The sequence below is a fragment of the Sinocyclocheilus grahami genome, unplaced genomic scaffold (genome assembly GCF_001515645.1).
Source record: "Sinocyclocheilus grahami isolate Dianchi unplaced genomic scaffold, SAMN03320097.WGS_v1.1 scaffold43.1, whole genome shotgun sequence".
Taxonomy (NCBI): Eukaryota; Metazoa; Chordata; class Actinopteri; order Cypriniformes; family Cyprinidae; genus Sinocyclocheilus; species Sinocyclocheilus grahami.
Window position 1 is genome coordinate 2,201,448 of NW_015505222.1, and position 18,528 is coordinate 2,219,975.

The 18,528-nt window shown below is 39.8% G+C and overlaps 1 protein-coding gene across 2 annotated transcripts in view; it reads left to right on the forward strand.

Moving 5' to 3' along the window:
• Positions 1 to 452: 452 nt before the first annotated feature.
• Positions 453 to 18,528, forward strand: part of LOC107582331 (protocadherin-9-like) — a 294,980-nt gene continuing 276,904 nt past the window's right edge. For both annotated transcript variants that reach the window (XM_016268127.1, XM_016268128.1), the window contains exons 1-2: positions 453 to 1,042; positions 1,526 to 4,681. In XM_016268127.1, coding sequence (XP_016123613.1) covers positions 1,646 to 4,681 — 3,036 coding nt within the window. In that variant the 5' untranslated portion in view covers positions 453 to 1,042; positions 1,526 to 1,645. The remainder of the gene's footprint in view (positions 1,043 to 1,525; positions 4,682 to 18,528) is intronic.

The following is an 18,528-nucleotide window of genomic DNA, read 5'->3' on the forward strand; positions in this document are numbered from 1 at the left end:
CTTAACACCTGACACAAGCATAGCTTTAAGTATACACTTCTCATTTGCATCAGTCCAGCAGACTGTATCTGTTTTGAAACGCTTATGGATGAGGCACTCTTTAATACTCCAAATAACTGTCGGTCACAAGTGACAACACATTTTCGGTTCGTGTTTGGGTTATTTGACTCCAAAATGCTGTAAACAAATGCATGAAATGATCTTATGCGTTAATGAGGTGAAATGGAGCCGTACATCGAACCTCCTCATCCCGCAGCCCGCAGAGTCTTTCTGAGGCATTTCGCTCCGTCTCAGCAGCGCGCGTGAGTGACGTTAATTCTAACCAATCACATTATTCCCCCTCCCCTCACTGCGACGTTAATGAAGAGACGGACCAATCAGCAGCCGAGGGGGCGTTCCCCTGTGGGCATACTCAGAGTTAGTGCGAGGAATTCAGTCTGGGGAAGAGGAGAGAGCGAGGATAAGCATCCCAACACATCCCACCGTTTGGACTTTTTCTCATTCAGGTGTGCGCGGCGAATCACGCACAAGACACCGGGACAGAAGCCGTGGATTTTCTTTCGGAATGAGGACTGAGAGGGGAATGATCCGATCGCATTTGAACTTTACTCTTTTTCGCTGATGGGATAGTTTATGTTGATATTTGAGCAGAACAGGTGCGATTCATAAGGGCTTCTCCGGTAATGCGGATTGACTGTACGGGACCGTTAACGCGCGCGTGGATCACCTGATTCATCACCGACCACCGCATTCCGCGCATCCCCGACCGCACGCTGATCTGCGGGGGAAAGTTCATAAAGATTGTCTGATTGATTGCTGTTAAATCAACATTTCCCCCCAAAACCAGCTGTGCTTTGAATTGGATTTTTTTCCCACGACTAAAATACTAAAGTATTCACTGACCTAGTCCTCAAAGCAGTGATCAATACGGATATCCTCATATTATGCTTCAGTCAGATAATTTTTCTGACTGGTCGAACGGATTTGTCACTATGTGCGCGAATTGGTAACCTCCGTATGAGCGAGCTCACAGAGAACCGAGGTAAGAACGCATGCATACACCCAAACGGGTTTGCATGCAGAATTTATGTACTGTCTTGTTTAAAACACTGTCACTTCTCGTGCATATGCTATTTAATCGCAATAAAATAGTAATGACATTAAATCCCAAATGCATGATGTGTAACATTGAAGGAGATGACATTAGAGACATTGTATGTGAAATGTCTTGTAAGATGATGCTGAGTGCTTGACTGGCTGCATTATTTTATCTAGAGCCTCTCTGTGTATGCACAGGGAAATGATTACAGTGAAAAGCAGGCTGTAGTGGTGGTTAGAATGCATTTGAGAATTCTAACTAGAATGCATTGCCACCTTTATTAAGCATTACTATAAACCAGACTATAAACACTTATTGCTTGATTTTTAATTACGTTGATTTGGATGGACCATTTGTTGATTCTTTGTCTTGAGTGTTAAGTATTATGGAATTCATTGTAACATATTATAATGTTGTGTGTTGTAGGGTCGTGTTTGGCTGCTCTTTATCTACAAATGTAAGGCTCTGTGAAACCTTGGCTCTGACAACACCATATGGAGACAACTGTTTGAATTAAAGCAGCGGGAACACGCGTTAACTGCTGTCATGGATTTAAGGGATTTTTTCTTGTTGGCAACATTAGTTGCTTGTTTCTGGTTAGATCCCACCATAGCCCAAGAGCTAATTTATCCTATTCGAGAAGAGCTACAGGAGAATGTTCTTATTGGAAACATACCAAAGGACTTGAACATCTCCCATATGAACTCTGCCACCGGGGTTACCAGTAATCTGGTTTACCGACTTGTGTCGAAAGCAGGTGACACCCCGCTACTTAGAGTGATGAGCAATACAGGAGAAATCTTTACCACCTCCAACCGTATCGACAGGGAGAAACTCTGTCCCGGCCCCTCTTTTGAAGACAGCGAGTGCTCTTTTGAAATTGAGGTGGTCATTTTGCCCAATGACTACTTCAGATTAATCAAAATTAAAATCATTGTCAAAGACACCAACGACAATGCCCCCATGTTTCCCTCGCCTGTGATCAACATTTCAATTCCGGAAAACACACTCATCAACAGCCGCTTTGCCATTCCCTCTGCCACCGATCCAGATACCGGACCCAACAGCGTTCACAAATATGAGCTGTTGAACGGGCAGAGCGCCTTCGGTTTGGATATTGTGGAGACACCAGAGGGTGAGAAATGGCCTCAGCTTATCGTTCAGCAGAATTTAGATAGAGAACAGAAAGATACTTATGTGATGAAAGTCAAAGTGGAGGATGGGGGGAACCCACAAAAATCCAGCACTGCCATTCTACAGGTGACCGTCACTGATGTTAATGATAACCGGCCTGTCTTCAAAGAAAGCCAAATCGAGGTCCACATCCCGGAAAATTCTCCCGTTGGCACATCTGTAGTTCAGCTGCAAGCCACTGATGCAGACGTGGGAGTCAATGCAGAAATAAAATACATGTTTGGGACCCAGGTGTCTCCAGCGACACGGAGACTTTTTGCTCTGAACTCCACCACTGGGCTCATAACAGTTCAAAGGCTGCTTGATAGAGAGGAGACCGCCATTCATAAGCTCACAGTACTAGCCAGCGATGGAAGCTCGAGTCCAGCAAGAGCCACCGTCACTATCAATGTGACAGATGTGAATGACAACGCTCCAAACATCGACTTGAGATACATCATCAGTCCAACTAATGGTACTGTAATGCTTTCTGAAAAAGATCCAATAAATACAAAGATTGCTCTCATTACTGTATCTGACAAAGACACAGATGTCAATGGCAAGGTGATTTGCTTCATTGAAAAAGATGTTCCATTTCACCTCAAAGCAGTTTATGATAACCAGTATTTGTTAGAAACATCTGCACTGCTTGATTATGAAGGAACCAAGGAGTACATCTTCAAGATTGTTGCTTCTGACTCTGGAAAACCTAGTCTGAACCAGACTGCCCTGGTTAGAGTACGGCTGGAGGATGAGAATGACAATCCACCCATTTTCACCCAGCCTGTCATTGAGCTGGCTGTCATGGAGAACAACCAACGTGACATGTTCCTGACAACCATCAGCGCCACAGATGAGGACAGCGGACGGAATGCAGAGATTGTCTACCAGCTTGGACCCAACGCATCATTCTTTGATCTTGACCGCAAAACAGGAGTGCTAACCGCATCCAGGGTGTTTGATAGGGAGGAACAAGAGCGGTTCCTCTTTACGGTCACCGCTAGGGACAATGGCACCAGAGCTCTGCAGAGTCAAGCTGCAGTCATAGTGACCATACTGGACGAGAACGACAATATCCCTAAATTTACACACAACCACTTTCAGTTCTTTGTGTCAGAGAACCTGCCTAAATATAGTACAGTTGGAGTAATCACAGTCACAGATGCAGATGCTGGTGAGAACGCTGTGGTGAGACTCTCGATCCTTAACGATAATGAGAACTTCATCCTTGACCCAGATTCTGGAGTCATAAAGTCCAACGTTTCCTTTGACCGAGAGCAACAAAGCTCCTACACCTTTGACGTCAGAGCTGTGGACAACGGAAGCCCCCCATGTTCATCAGCTGCCAAGGTGACCATCAATGTCATTGATGTCAACGATAACCCCCCCATCGTCATCTACCCACCATCAAACACCTCTTTCAAGCTAGTGCCACTGTCTGCGATTCCAGGATCGGTTGTGGCCGAGGTGTTTGCAGTAGATGGCGATACGGGTATGAATGCAGAACTCAAGTATACTATTGTGAGTGGTAACGGAAGAAGTCTTTTCAGAATTGACCCTGTAACGGGAAACATCACGTTAGAGGAGAAACCCACGGTTGCAGACATTGGCCTCCATAGGCTAGTGGTCAACATCAGTGACCTCGGCTATCCAAAGTCCCTGAACACTCTTGTCCTTGTTTTCCTGTACGTAAATGACACGGTTGGAAATTCCTCATACATAAATGACCTCATCCGTCGGACAATGGAAACGCCACTGGATAGGAACATCGGCGAGAGCAGTGAGACATATCAGAACGTTGACAACCTCAAAACCATAATTGCCATTGTGACAGGCGCTATGGTAGTGATCGTGGTCATCTTCATAACAGTTCTGGTGCGCTGCCGACACGCCTCACAGTTCAAGGCGGCCCAGAGAAAGAAGCAGGGTGCCGAGTGGATGTCTCCCAACCAGGAGAACAAGCAAAACAAGAAGAAGAAGCGCAAAAAGAGGAAGTCGCCAAAGAGCTCCCTCTTGAACTTTGTAACCATCGAGGAGAACAAACCCGACGACTCTGCCCACGAACCCATAAACGGAACCATCAGTCTCCCGGCTGAGCTCGAGGAGCCCGGGATTGGACGCTTTGATTGGAATGCCACCCCTACTACCACCTTCAAACCCAGCAGCCCAGACTTGGCCCGGCACTACAAGTCCGCTTCACCCCAGTCGGCCTTCCACCTCAAAGCTGACACTCCGGTGTCTGTGAAAAAGCATCATGTGATACAGGAGCTGCCACTGGACAATACCTTTGTTGGGGGCTGTGACACGCTTTCCAAACGTTCCTCCACCAGCTCCGATCACTTCAGTGCCTCAGAATGCAGTTCACAAGGAGGCTTCAAGTCAAAGGGGGCACCTTTGCACACCAGACAGGTAAAAGAACACTTTTACTGGTCTATAAGTACTGCTTATAACTGCCCTGCTCAGTACTGAAGTGCCTGTGGTAGCTAACTTGCTCTGAGTGATACATCTGTGATGCACTATGTAGAATGTAGAATTCAAAAAGCCCCCCGTAGATGTTCTCCTATAATGACCAAAAAAGTCGTAAATATTCTATGTGTTTTATATGAAACTACCAGACCCAGGCGAATTACTATTGTCATCATCTTACCACATGCATTTCTGTGTTTTTCTTTTTTAATTTATAAACCTCTACTTGAAACAAGTGCTGGATAAGCAGTTGGTTTAAAGGGTGAGATTCGAAACGAATCCAACTTCTCTTATGAATCCCACAAGGCTAGATTCGGTTTAATTTCACTGCTCTGTCATGGTTCAAAGATGCAATGTTCTGAGAGTTTGTGAAAGAAACATTTTTTTCTCGCCTGTCTACTTCGATCACCATGTTCTCATTTCGACATCCAAACTCTTTTGTGGAAGAAATGGATTTGACTCTAGGCATTATCAAACAAACCATCACTTGTATGAGTAACCACTCAAATTCAATCTTGTTCTTATTGCTTTGCATTTGTTAATTAGCATTCTCTATGATACCAGTTTCTTAATTAATCTTGGACTGCAGTTAATCTACTAATAGAGAAAATGTGTGCACACAACATTAAACATTATCTCCTGGTTCATTAAATCCAATGGTATCCAAATACTAAACCAATAATCTGTCTCAGATATTTAGTATAGAACAGAATTCCCTTTCGGTAGCTGTGCATATTTCTCAAAGACAATTCTACTGTATGATGCGAAATCACAAAAGCGAGTTGCCAAGCACAGCATCTCGTAGTATGAAACCCAGGTGATGAGAGAGAGTTGAGGGAGGGAGGGAGGGAGGGGAATATTACCTTTAGGTGGCACTGTTGTTCTGTATGGCATATTCTGGCTATGGGCCAACATGCAGTGTGTGTGTCTGTATGTGTGTGTGTGTGTGTGTCTGTAATGCATGGGGAAGAAGTGGGGGACAGTTACTCGTTGTCTCTCTGTCGCTCTCTCTCATTCACTCTCTCTCTCTATCTCTCACTCACTTTTTGTCTCTCTCTGTCTCCTTGCCTTTCCCTTGCCCTTTTGTCTTCATGTGTGTTTGTGTGCGTGTGCTTTTGTGTGTATGGAAGCATCTCTCTCAGTAAACAGCTCATGTCTAATGATGGACTGAATACACAACAGATTGGTAATGGCTGTTAGAGAATTATAAGATAAGGTCTGACCGTTGGAGAACAAACACATAAACACTTGTTTACTTAGCTATCTAAATAAGGACTTCTGTTTTAATTCTGTTGTAATTATGATACTAATTATTACTACAGACTAATTTTTTTTTAATTTTTTATTCATGGATGCTTGTTCCCCAATTGAATATAATTTTGTGCTTTTATTTAGTTGTGTTTATTTAAAATCAAAATATAAATATTTTGACCTTATTTATGAGTTATGAATTATTTTTTAGTTCACTTGAAAAAAATGTTTTCAACTTCTGGGGACAATTAGCGCCCAAAGTATAGCAAAGTAGACCAACACACTCACAAACATAAATGTTTAGAGACTATATTTAAATATATATGTATTTAAACTATATTTGGATACTGTCTCTAACTGAGGTCCAACTATATGCTTTTATTTTTTTTATATGTTAGGGTCAATCATACTGTAATTACTGCAGACTAAGCCTGTCGCCCTAGAAGAAAACATTAGCATTTTTAAAATAAAAATAATCATGGTTTTCTTTGTATGAATTGCTTTTCCAATTAAGGACACCCAATGAAAAGTTTTGTCAGATTTAGTTCACTTCAGGGGATAATTTTGCATGAGTGTGATGAAGCATTTCAAAAGGTTTTTCAATGAGATTTTGGATATGCAAAGCAATTCATTGCATTCTCTTTCCTTCTTCCTGTCTAAGGTTTGCATTGTAGGGAGAAAGAAAGGAGTACACCAATGTAGAACGACAGATTACATAATGAACTGCAATCCAGGCCAAGAGAGCGGCCTCTGCAGCTACTGTCCTATTGGGAACCATGCTGTCGTGCTGTACATGCCTTAACGAATGACTCAGTGACCCAAAACAATAGCCGCCACTGTAAGCGCAGAGACAGATGCCTGTCAACGCTGTAGATGGATTGTACCACACTGTGAAATGTGGTGTTCGCTCAGTCCAGAGGGGTCTGTGTTTGAACAGGGGTTGCCCTTTGTGTCTCTGTTTCGATCCTTTAAAGGCCATTGACTGTGCGTTTCCTCTCTAAAGCGCATAGATACTGGGGCAGCCTCCATGCAGAGCTAGTTAGCACAGCTAGAGGCACATCAGTGGAAAGCTTATTATGGCACCCAAAACCTCTTCTGACAGCCATAGGGCAATTAACACTTGGCCTTTCTGTTCTCCAACTGAACTGAAGCAGTGCAAAACAACAATCAGCACATGCAAACGTGCCTGATAGTCAAGGGTGCAGCAAACATGACCATTTTCAGTCTGCTTCTCCGCAGTGCAATGAAAAAAAATGTTGGTGGCTGTGTAAAACTACAGCTTTAAAGTGATAGTTCACCCCAAAATGAAATTCTGTCATCATTTACTCATCCTCATGTCATTCCTTTATGCATTTATTCTTCTGTGGAACACAAAAGGAGAAAAGTCAACAGGGTCCAGTGTCTTTTTTTGCATCCCAAAATTTTTCAAAACGTCGTCTTTTATGCACCACAGAAGAAAGGATGTCATACAGGTTTGGAATGACACGGGGCTGAGTAAATGATGACAGAAGTTTCATTTTGGGGAGAACTGGCCCTTTAAGACTAAGCAGAAGCATTGGTTGCATGAGCGATTCATTGGGTGTTAATGCATTTATCCAAAGCAAGCTTACATTGCATTCTACACTTACATTTCTTCAGTTCATGCATTCCCTTGGAATTAAACTCATGACCTTGCTTGTGCCATGCTCTACTCTTTAAACCATAGAAACTTATCAAGTCACATAATTACTAGTCATGAGGCAAAATGATTTATTAGTGCAATAATATGTCCTCTCGACTTTCCAATTGTTTCGACGCTGCTTCTGATAATAAAATATATTGTAGGAACATTTCCACCGTGCATCCAGGAATCAACGTGTATCATTCCTTGCCCATTTCTCTGTCACTTAACTATGCTTTTGAGAGGGAAATTCAATATACAACAGATACAAATCACTCACCTTCCAAAGAACTCGTTGATGAACAGCCTTTATTGCAAAATAATCAGAGTAGGCCATTTATTTCTCATTTGTATTTTTTTTATTGCATGGGGCAAACACACACGCACACATCACGGTTCAATAGCTTCTCAGGATGGAGGCACATTAAAAAGTCTATTACGAAGTGCATGAAACATTTAGGTTATTGATTAAGCGTGCATGCATAGTGTGCAAGACTCCGCTCTGCGGGAAAACTCCTCAACAAGCCTGATTAATAAACTCAGTTGGAGAAATTAAACTGGGAAGTGACTGCTCATAGCAAACCGAACTCATGCAAGCATTTAGAAGAGCATTTGCTCTTCATGCTGGAGAGTCTCTGCTCATACTCATACCTGCTCATATTTCACATCAAGAATTTCACTTTTATCATGTCTATCAGATTCAGATTTATTATCAGATCTTTGTCCATGAATATAGATTCTTATAGAGAGCCTCATTCATATGTATCCGAGCCCTGAGAGGAGCCTAACAGCTCTCCCGGTGAGTGCTAGCAATAATGACTTGCAATTATTCCGAAGTGATGCGGTTATTCCGTTTGGATTAGGAAGCAATCAGACCCGAGAGATTCCGCTGGACTGTTTTTAAAGACCAAATGATTGTCTCTCATGCACTGTTTTCTCTTGTTGCCGAGCTTTCCTCTAATCTGGCAAAGCAGAGCGCAGTCAGGTCTTTCCCACTGTCACATAATAGAAGGAATCTGTATGCATTGCCTTTCCTGAGAGTCTCAACGAGCTAAGACAAAACCAAAATGAAACAAAAGTGTCTGGTCGCTGACTTGAACATTGAATCTTAAGAGGTTACACATGCATCAGGCTCGCGTTCCGCCATATGTGAGCTAGACAAAGGTTACTAGCGAGGGCACAGAGTGAATAATATGTGGAATGAAGAGATGTGTGTGTGTGTGTGTTCAAGCCTCTCTCGAGTGGCTTTATGCTTCAATGAATGGACATCCTAATGCAAACAGTAGAGACTCGGGACGGTACGGGGGAAGGCGGTAATAGACTCTGCATTGTGATGGTGAAGGGCCAGGAGGGAGTAGTTCTTTCTCCATAGGTTCATTTGCCACATTAATAAGGGATTAGCATGGACGGGGCTCCCAGGATCAGGGCCTGAAGTTTGAGAAGATTAATGGACTGTGACATTATTGCACCTGAGGGGGATGTCTGTTGCAATATCTGGCACGTTGAGCTGATGGAGGGGCTCCGTTGGGCCATAGAAAGAGATTTAGTCGGGGTTCAACACTTGTGGCTGCCCGCTGCCTCTCATTGTCTTGCATAAAGAGTCTCTGCAATTCATTATTACGCATTGTTGGGCTCCTCTTTGACTGGTTTACGGGAACCTAGATTAAATATTATGTAAATTGAATTGGACTGGTGCAGTGTTCTGTTATTAAATAAACGTTTTGTCTTAATTTACTCACCCTTGTGTCACTCCAAACCTGTATACCTTTCTGTAGAACGCAATAGAATATACTTTGAAAAATGCTTCAGCGTTTTTTAGTCCACACAATGAAAGTCAGTGGGATCCAGAGTTCTTTTGGACCCAAGTGACTTTCATTTCATGAAAAATAAAAGAAAGAAAATCATGCAGGTTAAGTGAGTAAATTATGACAGAATGTTCATTTTGGAGTGAAGTATCCCTTTTAAAACCAATTGTGGATGAAAAAAAAATAACAAGAGCATTTTCTAATTTTTCCGCCTTCAATGCACCAATTGTACACAATACACTGGCACCATGGAGTAATCTAACATTCAGCTGAACCCCAAGGTTGGATTTGTCCCAAATGTACACATTGGAAACCAAAGATTCTTGTCTTTGGAAGGTTCCTAATTCTCCAAATCCATTCAAGCCTCAAGGGTCAGTCCCGCCGTTTCAGCCCAAATGGCAGTGGCTTACAATTCTGAAATTTACACGGCTGTCCGTTTCTCTTACGTAATCCAGTCTACCTCAAGTGCAGTTTGTCAAATCCCCGGTGGGAGCAAGCAGGCTTATCTTTCAAACAGACCATTGATTGTGCACGTTCTGGACCCAATGGCGAGGTGAAAACTTCCCCGTTTTGCCCCTTTGTGATTGTGAGGCTCAGCTTCTGAAGTTTAAGTTGAACTCATTCAGTATAAAGTACTTTACAGTTATAGCCCTTGTTGGGGCCAAACTGTCAAACTGCTTTTGATAGGGTACTGATGGAAGACAGGCGAGGCGGTGCAAGATTGGAACATTGCCTCAGTATGCCAGTTGCAAAGCCTGTTAAACTCCTAAATATAGAGAACAAACTAAGTTTGAGGTAGGGTTGAAGGCACCCCACTTGGGTGCTAGCAGAACTTTTTAGCTAGCTCAAGACTTTTATACTGTACATTCACACAGATGTTCAGAAGGTGTTGCTGGTAGAACTTCAACCAAGACCTCCCTCTCCTGCATGGACAGAATACAGAAATGCTTCTGTTATGCTAGAGTTTTTATTTATTCATTAATCAAACTAGCACAGACCATTGGCAAATTACCAGGATTTTTAAGATTTTCAGATTTGTTGTTGACTTTTTCCCCCCTCATTTTCATGGTCATCACACAATTACACTCACGACTGTAGAGTAAATGTGATTTAAATAAACTTCAGTGGCTTCAAAAATGATTTGGACATTCATTCCACACTTGAAAAGGCATGAATTTCCTTTTACAAAATATTTAATAAGCACTTGCAATGATACAAATAATGCTAGACCTTTTTCTTACTCATTTCTTACCCATGTTTGCAAAGACCTTTAACCTTAGTGGATGTGTGAAGAACTTCCCCTCAATTTCTAGTAGTGCGACCACAGGTAAAACACGAATGTGAAACACTAATGTTTCACAACCAGAAAGTGTCTACATACTCCACAAAATCTAAAATAAATGCCACTTGGTTTGACATTTTAGACATTTTAAGCAAGGTTTGAGTGTCCAAATACGTTTCAGGACCATGAACTTATACCAAGTAAATTTCGGTCTGGATGTTTTAAAAATGTTTTTGTTTTATTTTTGAAGTCGAAAGGAGAGAAAGAGATAAAGTATTCAAAAGATGTGTTTAGCTGTGTTGTTTCCTCTGCCAGCTCATTTGCTGAAGTCACAAGCAAACGTCAGCACCATTCATCATAATTTCATTTCATAAAGCAAACTGATTGATAAGAGATGGCTCCCGGATCCACTCTGTGATCTCTGACAAGCTTATATATGAGAATACTCTGCCTTTCACTCCTTCTGATTTTTAGTTCCATATGTTTAGTTCCATAGTTCATTCTCATACACATATTAACATTGACTGATTATTGGCGTTGCATGATTCCTAATTATATATAACAATGAATATAAACAAATTATTAAACCCTATCATGATAACACCAGAAGTCTCTCTGTTTATTTCATCTTACGGTACCTACATGCTGCAATTTTAAATGCATTTGGGTAATGACTCACACAATATGAAATGGCTAAAGTAGATACGGTGGAAGAAAATGTTTCTTGACTAGTTTGTGATGTTATGTACACTTTTTCATTTTTGTACACACTGTTTCAAATGCTTACCTGAGGTACAGTTGGGGTTCATCTAATGTGCACAAATTCATCTCAACATTTTTGGGATAGAAGACAGAAGCCCCACGTGAGCACCACTGTGCACTCTTAACAATAAAGGTTCCGATTTGAACCACAAAGGGTTTTAGATCCCGATGCCATAGAACAAGTTTCTTATGAGTTCCTCAAAGAAAACCATCCATGTAGTGCTGCTTTAAAGAACCCAGAAACAGTTACTTTGATCTGAAGAACCTGTAAGGTAACATCAAGAACGTTTCTAATCTCCAAAGAGCAATAGAACCAACTCAAGAACCCCTGAAGGGGGAAGAACAACTGAAGAACCTTTATTTTTGAGAGAGTACTGTGACCATCCCTAAGTGCTGTTTCTCTGACTCAAGTGACATCATGATACAACGAGGGCCTTAGGGCGTTTCCAAAGGTTGAAGGAGTCAGATCACAGCACCTCCCCTTTCTTCAGATTAATAACTTTGATTACCATAATCTGTAGTGAACTTCTCCTGTTCCACCCCTCCACTGCACCCGCCGTAATTTATAATGTACATAAAAAATGTTTTATGTAAATTGACCTCCTGGTAATCTTGCTTAATGTGCTGTGTTATTCTATAATGGACTGTTATGATTTTGTTTCTGCATATTTTTTCTTTCGCTTGTTATAATGTACTTCCCCACTGCAATCTGTATGCAGCTCAAGTAATCCTTGATGACTATTAATATTATGATTTTGTTTTTGTTTTCTGCTGAGCATTGTTTGAACAGTGATATTTTATCTTTTTAATTTCATAATAAATGTTGAAAAGTGATTTTTTTTCCCTTTCTGGCTTTTAGTCCACTGCTTTTGACACTGTGAAACTTTGCACTTTGAGCTCCAATCAGGTTTTACTGCAGATAAAAGCAAATGTCATTATTCAGTCAATGTAATGATTTCATCATGCAGATCTAAGGTTTATCATACATTTAAATAGTGTGCATCATACTAAGCATGCACACTGTTAAAATCACATCTGCACTGTGATTGAAGTTAACGTATAAAGCACAGCTTGCTTAAAACTTGTTGACATACTGTAGCTCAAAGTAGGACTATGTCTATTAAAAGAAAACAAGAAAACACTGAGTATGCATATTTATTAGTGTGAAGCTTCATGCAAGTTTTGATGCACTTGATTGAAAGTTGAAAAATTAATGCAAACCAGTGACAAACACAACTGAATTGATCTGATAAAGGGATTTTGCACTAGTAATACGTGAGCATTTTGCATAGATTTAATTACAAATCAGTAAGTGCATTTAAACTTAAGGTCTACTGAACTGCAAATTTAAGGATATAAAGATCTGAAGTGATGTATCACTTTGAAAGCCGCTATAGCATAGAAAAACCCATATTACAAATATGTTGCCTCTAGCTTTATAACAGCAGGGTTGTGAACTGTTTAAAATGTGTCTGTGAGATACGAAAGGACAGAAGATACCCTGAAGCTTTTTACTAGGTTTGAAATTTCAAGGATTTAAGATACTGAAAAAAAATAGTTTGAAAAGTTAATGACAATAAGAGATTAAAAAAAAAAGTATTAATAGAGTAAAATGGAACGAGGCTGGACTCGTGCTTTGGTTTGTAGACATATACATTCCTGCAATTGACAGAAACGTTTACAGTGCTCACATTCAAGCTACACATTTGTTCATGCATTCCCTGGGAATTGAACCCATGACCTTAGCCGTTAGCGCCATGCTTTACTGTTTTATACACTGCAGGCCTTTATATCAGAATGAATGAACACAATTTTCTATATTGACACATTTCCTGCTGAAATGGCTTCATGAACCATGATTTGCTACTTGCCATTTTATTGCTAGTTGCTTGCAGGTGGTATTATGGGGGACATTCTAGTACTTGACAGATTTTTATTGGACAAACATTTCCATGTATCTCAACAATTCAACAGTATTTTGGTCCGTTTTTTCTGCAATAGTAATATTGTACATTTTGTCATTTTTATTTTGTAATATTTTAAGAGAGAGAGAGAGAGAGAGAACCCTAAAACTATACAAGATGCAATAAAATAAGAGCCAGACTACATTAAATATGGGTTCATTTGCTACGCCTTGCAGATAAATTGTTTTCACGTACCATAATGTATTTTGTGTGGTGAAATATTGCTTAAAGTAAGAAACACAAATATATATATATTTTTTATACTCAGACAGCTATTGTCTATATAGCTATTGCAATCCTTTTGCATATTGTTGGGTTTATCCAGCTCATAATAACATTAATACATTTTAATGCTTGATTTTAAGGACTTTTTTGTGCTTGATGTCCAAAATGGATCAGGTCCATTGAAGTTCAGCTTCATCATGATGACCTCGAAGCTAAAAGACATAGACTAAAAGTAGGTTTGAATACCAAGGACGGATTCGTAAAATAAATAAAAAAATTGGAGAAGAATGATGTTTAGTTCCATTGCTCTGATTTGCAAAAAAAAAAAAAAATGATTCTAACCAGTTGGTTCGTTTTTGTGATTCAAAAACGTACAGTGGAAACAGTGAAGTCTAATTCTCGAATGAATGATTCAAATGAGTCGATTCTTTTAGTGAGTTAAAAACACAACACAAACAGCTAAATCAGATCAATTATGTCCTGGTTCTTTTTAATGATTCAGCAGTATACAGTGTAAACAGTGAAGTCTGATTCCTAAATCAATGAATCTAATGAATTGATCTGAGAAATATACAGCACAATTAGGGTGGCCCGATTCCTGAATGAAAGACTCTACTGAGTCAGTACTTTTTAGTGAATCAAAAACACATAGAGGCTTAAATCAGTGTAGTTACTGACTGGTTGTTCAAATGACAATGTGTAGTTAAAGATTCACATGATGAGTTCTGCTTACATTTGACAGTCTGGTAAAATAAAAGCAGTCAGCCTAGAATGTACAGCTATAAAACAGGGACAGCAGTAAACTGTATATAATTTGTGAATTGTATTATAAGTTAAAACATAAAAAAAAAGAATGATGCTCAGTTCCATTAATGGTTTTCAGAAGTGCATTCTCCCCCTGCGACGGACCGAACACCATACTCATGTATATGACAGAGATTCCTGCATTACTTGACAGTATAAGAATAAAAACAGCAGTAAGCAATGTATATAGTTTTTGAATTGCATTAAAAAACATACAAATAGGCATATTTAGCGTGTCAAGAAGGTGCTTACCAATGAGATTAGTTGTAATACAACATCAACAGTTGACTGCACACACCTATAAAGACATTTCTACCTTTCTGCCTAAGCTTTCCCTCTATGGCCCCTTTAATTTGATAGGTTTACACTCCACAACAGGAGTAAATCTCTTTAATAATATAAGAACCAAAACAGATTAGAGTTGAATATGGTCTGATGCTTCATAGCAGTTGTTTGGTTGAGAACTGGCGACTAAGCGCTGCATAAACACATGCTGAGTGAACGGGTGTATTTCAAAGTGCCGAGCAAACACATCCACGGCTTAAACTCTTTTTTTAATCCCTTCATTTTTTGGAGCGTGGCCTCCGTTGGCGGGCTGATGACTTGATGAGCTTGCGCTGGGGTTGAATACAGAGAGATAAATAAATACACAAACAAATCTTTGAAGGCTAGGGTTAGGGTAATCCCATCAGTGCTGTCTTTTATGGTGGACAGCAGAATCCGGTATTTCCGGTAAGCGCTCCAAACATCCTGTTCTGACATTATATATAGGCTATATAAATATAATGTGGAGAGGTATAAAGATTAAGAGCAGGATTGGTTCAGGACTAGTTCATTGGTCTGCGTGGGGCTCCGGGGCTCAATTGTCCCAGCTGTTGCTTTGACAAGCAGCTGAGGGAGGAAAACGAATTATTATGATAGTGTCAGCGTTAGGTAAACCAGCTGGGATATAAACTTACATTAGTGACGCCCCCGAGGCATTCAAATGGTGTCATGACTTCCACATGTGCACTGCAGAAAATGCAAATTGCAAGAAATGATGCTATTTTTCAATTGTTATTAAAATTGTGGACACTTTATCCGTTGTATCATATCACGCTGTCTTTTCCAACATCATTTGGCATCAGCTTAGGTTTTTCAAATGCCATGTCAAGCTGCCAAAATATTTTTAAACAAAATGGTTTGAGATTTACAAATTTACTTTTTTTTTTCCCGGCCCACTTTATATTAAGCGTCTTTAACTACTATTTACCTACATTTAAATTAATCATTTAATACCATTCACTTATTGTGTACATACATGTTTTTTCATTGTACTTCTATTTAAAAAATACATTATTGTAATTATATCTTTAATTAATTTCTGTAGTTACATCTTTAGTTACACTATCAACACTATCCCTACACCTTAACTTAACTAGTTCTCCAAACCTGGCCATAACCTTAACCATATCCCACCTTGATAGCAGCAAAAGTCATCTGGGTTGCATTTTATTTTACAGTATGTGCACTTACCTGTACTTACAGTGTACTTACATAAAATACTGGATAATATAAGGTAACTACATTAGTTTAGGGTTAGGTTTATTGGTAGGTTCAGAGTTAGTACCTCGTTATTACACAGTTATTGTATTTACTATAACAAGTACATAGTATGTACATGCGGAACATGACTGTAAAATAAATAAAAAGTGCTACCATGACATGCAATACAACATGTGCACAGTAAGTAAATCATATCAAGCAATTCATTATTTTTAATGTAAGTACATGGTAGGTAAAGACACCTTAATATAAAGTGTGACCCGATTTTCTGTTAGAAATTGCTAATAGATACCACAATAAAATCGTACAAGAAACTGGCAAGTAATATGTTGAATTAAACATGACATTTTGAAGCTAAAATAAATATTGTTTAACATGCTCCGATAATCTTCAAAAAAAAAAATTTTTTTTTACACTGCAGCCTATAAAAACATGTCCAGTGCAAATGCAAGTTGCCATCCCAACTGAAACCAATTGGACCACAAGGAACTACCCAAAATGCCAATTTGGCACATTTGCACACAGTAGCTACCAGACAGACTGGCTGTGTCTCAAATCGCCCCTTATTTAGTGCTCTATTTGAGGGGACTGCCATTTGAAGTGGTGTCCGAAGCCATGGTAGATATTATAAAATGTCCACATATTCAATACACCTTAAAATTAACTGTACACCGGATGTTAGTAGTGGTATAATTATGCACACTAGTGAATACCCATGTACTGTGAGCGTCACGTCAAAATGAATCCTACACAGCACTTTCGGCGCCTTTTTTTTTTGGTCAGAATCCACTCACTCGTTTTCATTCACTCATTCAGAGGACTGTATTTGTAATGTAGGGAATAGTGAAGGAGGGTATAGAGGGTGATCTGAGATACAGCCACTGCATTTCTATAACTCAAACAGTAGAGCTTGTTACTAGCAATTTGAAAGTCATGGGTTCGATTCCAAGGGAACAATTAAAAAAGAAAAAAACATATATGCTTTATATGTAATGCATGCTGCTTTGGATAAATGTACATTAAATGGTCTTAAATCAGTGTGAAATACTTTGATATTGTAAATATCAATGCTCATTCGCTAATACACAGTACAGTGGCCCCAAAAGGAAACTTTTTTTTTGGGAAACAAGTGAATTGCATTAGAAGATAATGTAGTGGCATCTGCAAATAAGCAAGTACTTTTACCAACTGGTATGTTTGGGATGTGTCTGAAACTTTGAAGCTAAGTTACTTTGCTGCCCAGTTAGTCGATAACTCTATGAAGGTACCTCTTCAGAAACAGTGTTATCATGTGTATATACAGTATACAATATAGACATTTCCCATGGACACATGTCCAGAGTTACTACAGTTGTAATTCCACTAATGTTTGACAATCAGAAATCATGTTTTGCTTGAAGAGCGTGCTTATTTCTGTGTTTCTTAAAATGATTATGCCACTTGGTTTGACGTTTATCTAATGCAATTACATCCATTAATTTCAAATTGTGGCTGACTAGTCTAAATGCTGTTTTGGGGCCACCATCTTGTGTTCAAGCAAACCATTAGAGCAAGAAAGAGTGAGAAAGAGAAACACTGCTGTGCTAAAGGCGAAAAAATGCACTCAGCACCCAGAGACTAAATTTTCAAGACATAAAATCACCTCTTCAGACTGACTTTGCAGTCTGTGATTTTTACGATGGCAGGCGTGGTATTAGTTGCTCCAATCTTTTGCTTTGTCTTGGCCCAGGCAAATCGATGTTCGTAAGGCGCAGTAAAAATGACAATAAAATTCAATCTCAACTTTCAGTCTCAATCTCTTTTTATTGCACCGCATTGACAAGTCTCACGACTGCGCCGGGAGAGGTAATGCACTGAAGTGGCCTACTAACTCTGCCAGCGTGGCGAAAATAACCCGGCTGATTGCCGGGACTCTTGATTGCATGGAGCTGGACTGTAGGCAAAAGCTGTGGACCGTGATGCTGATTTACTTCCTGAAGGGACGCGGATAACGGAACAGGTGCTGGAGTGTAAATATACATGTAGATCGCCTTTTGATTGTAATGACACAGTGGGTGCCAAAAGCTCCAGGCCAGTCGTTTTTCTTTTTTTCCCCATTGGCTGATTATCTGAGCCACTGTTTACTGAATGCCTGGCATCTGGAAGTTCATTTCCTGCACTTAAGAAGAGCCACCATGCTATGTCCATTTTGGCCTGCCTCAATTGTAAAATCAAACACTAATGAAGTTTTCACGGGTGCACCCTTCATGTGATGTATCATCAACTTTGAGTACATTTGGCACTGTGTGCTTTTAAAACATACTTTTCACACTCTCATCATAGTTTATTTAACTTCTGCACCAACAATATCCAACTGCACACATCAAAAGTGAATTCTGTTTTGCGTAATTTTCGCCACATATCAAAGCAACATTCGTTATGTAGTAGAAATGATGGATGGAATTACATTTTTGGTATGATATTTCAAGCTTCTTTGTCTTGGTAAAAATAAA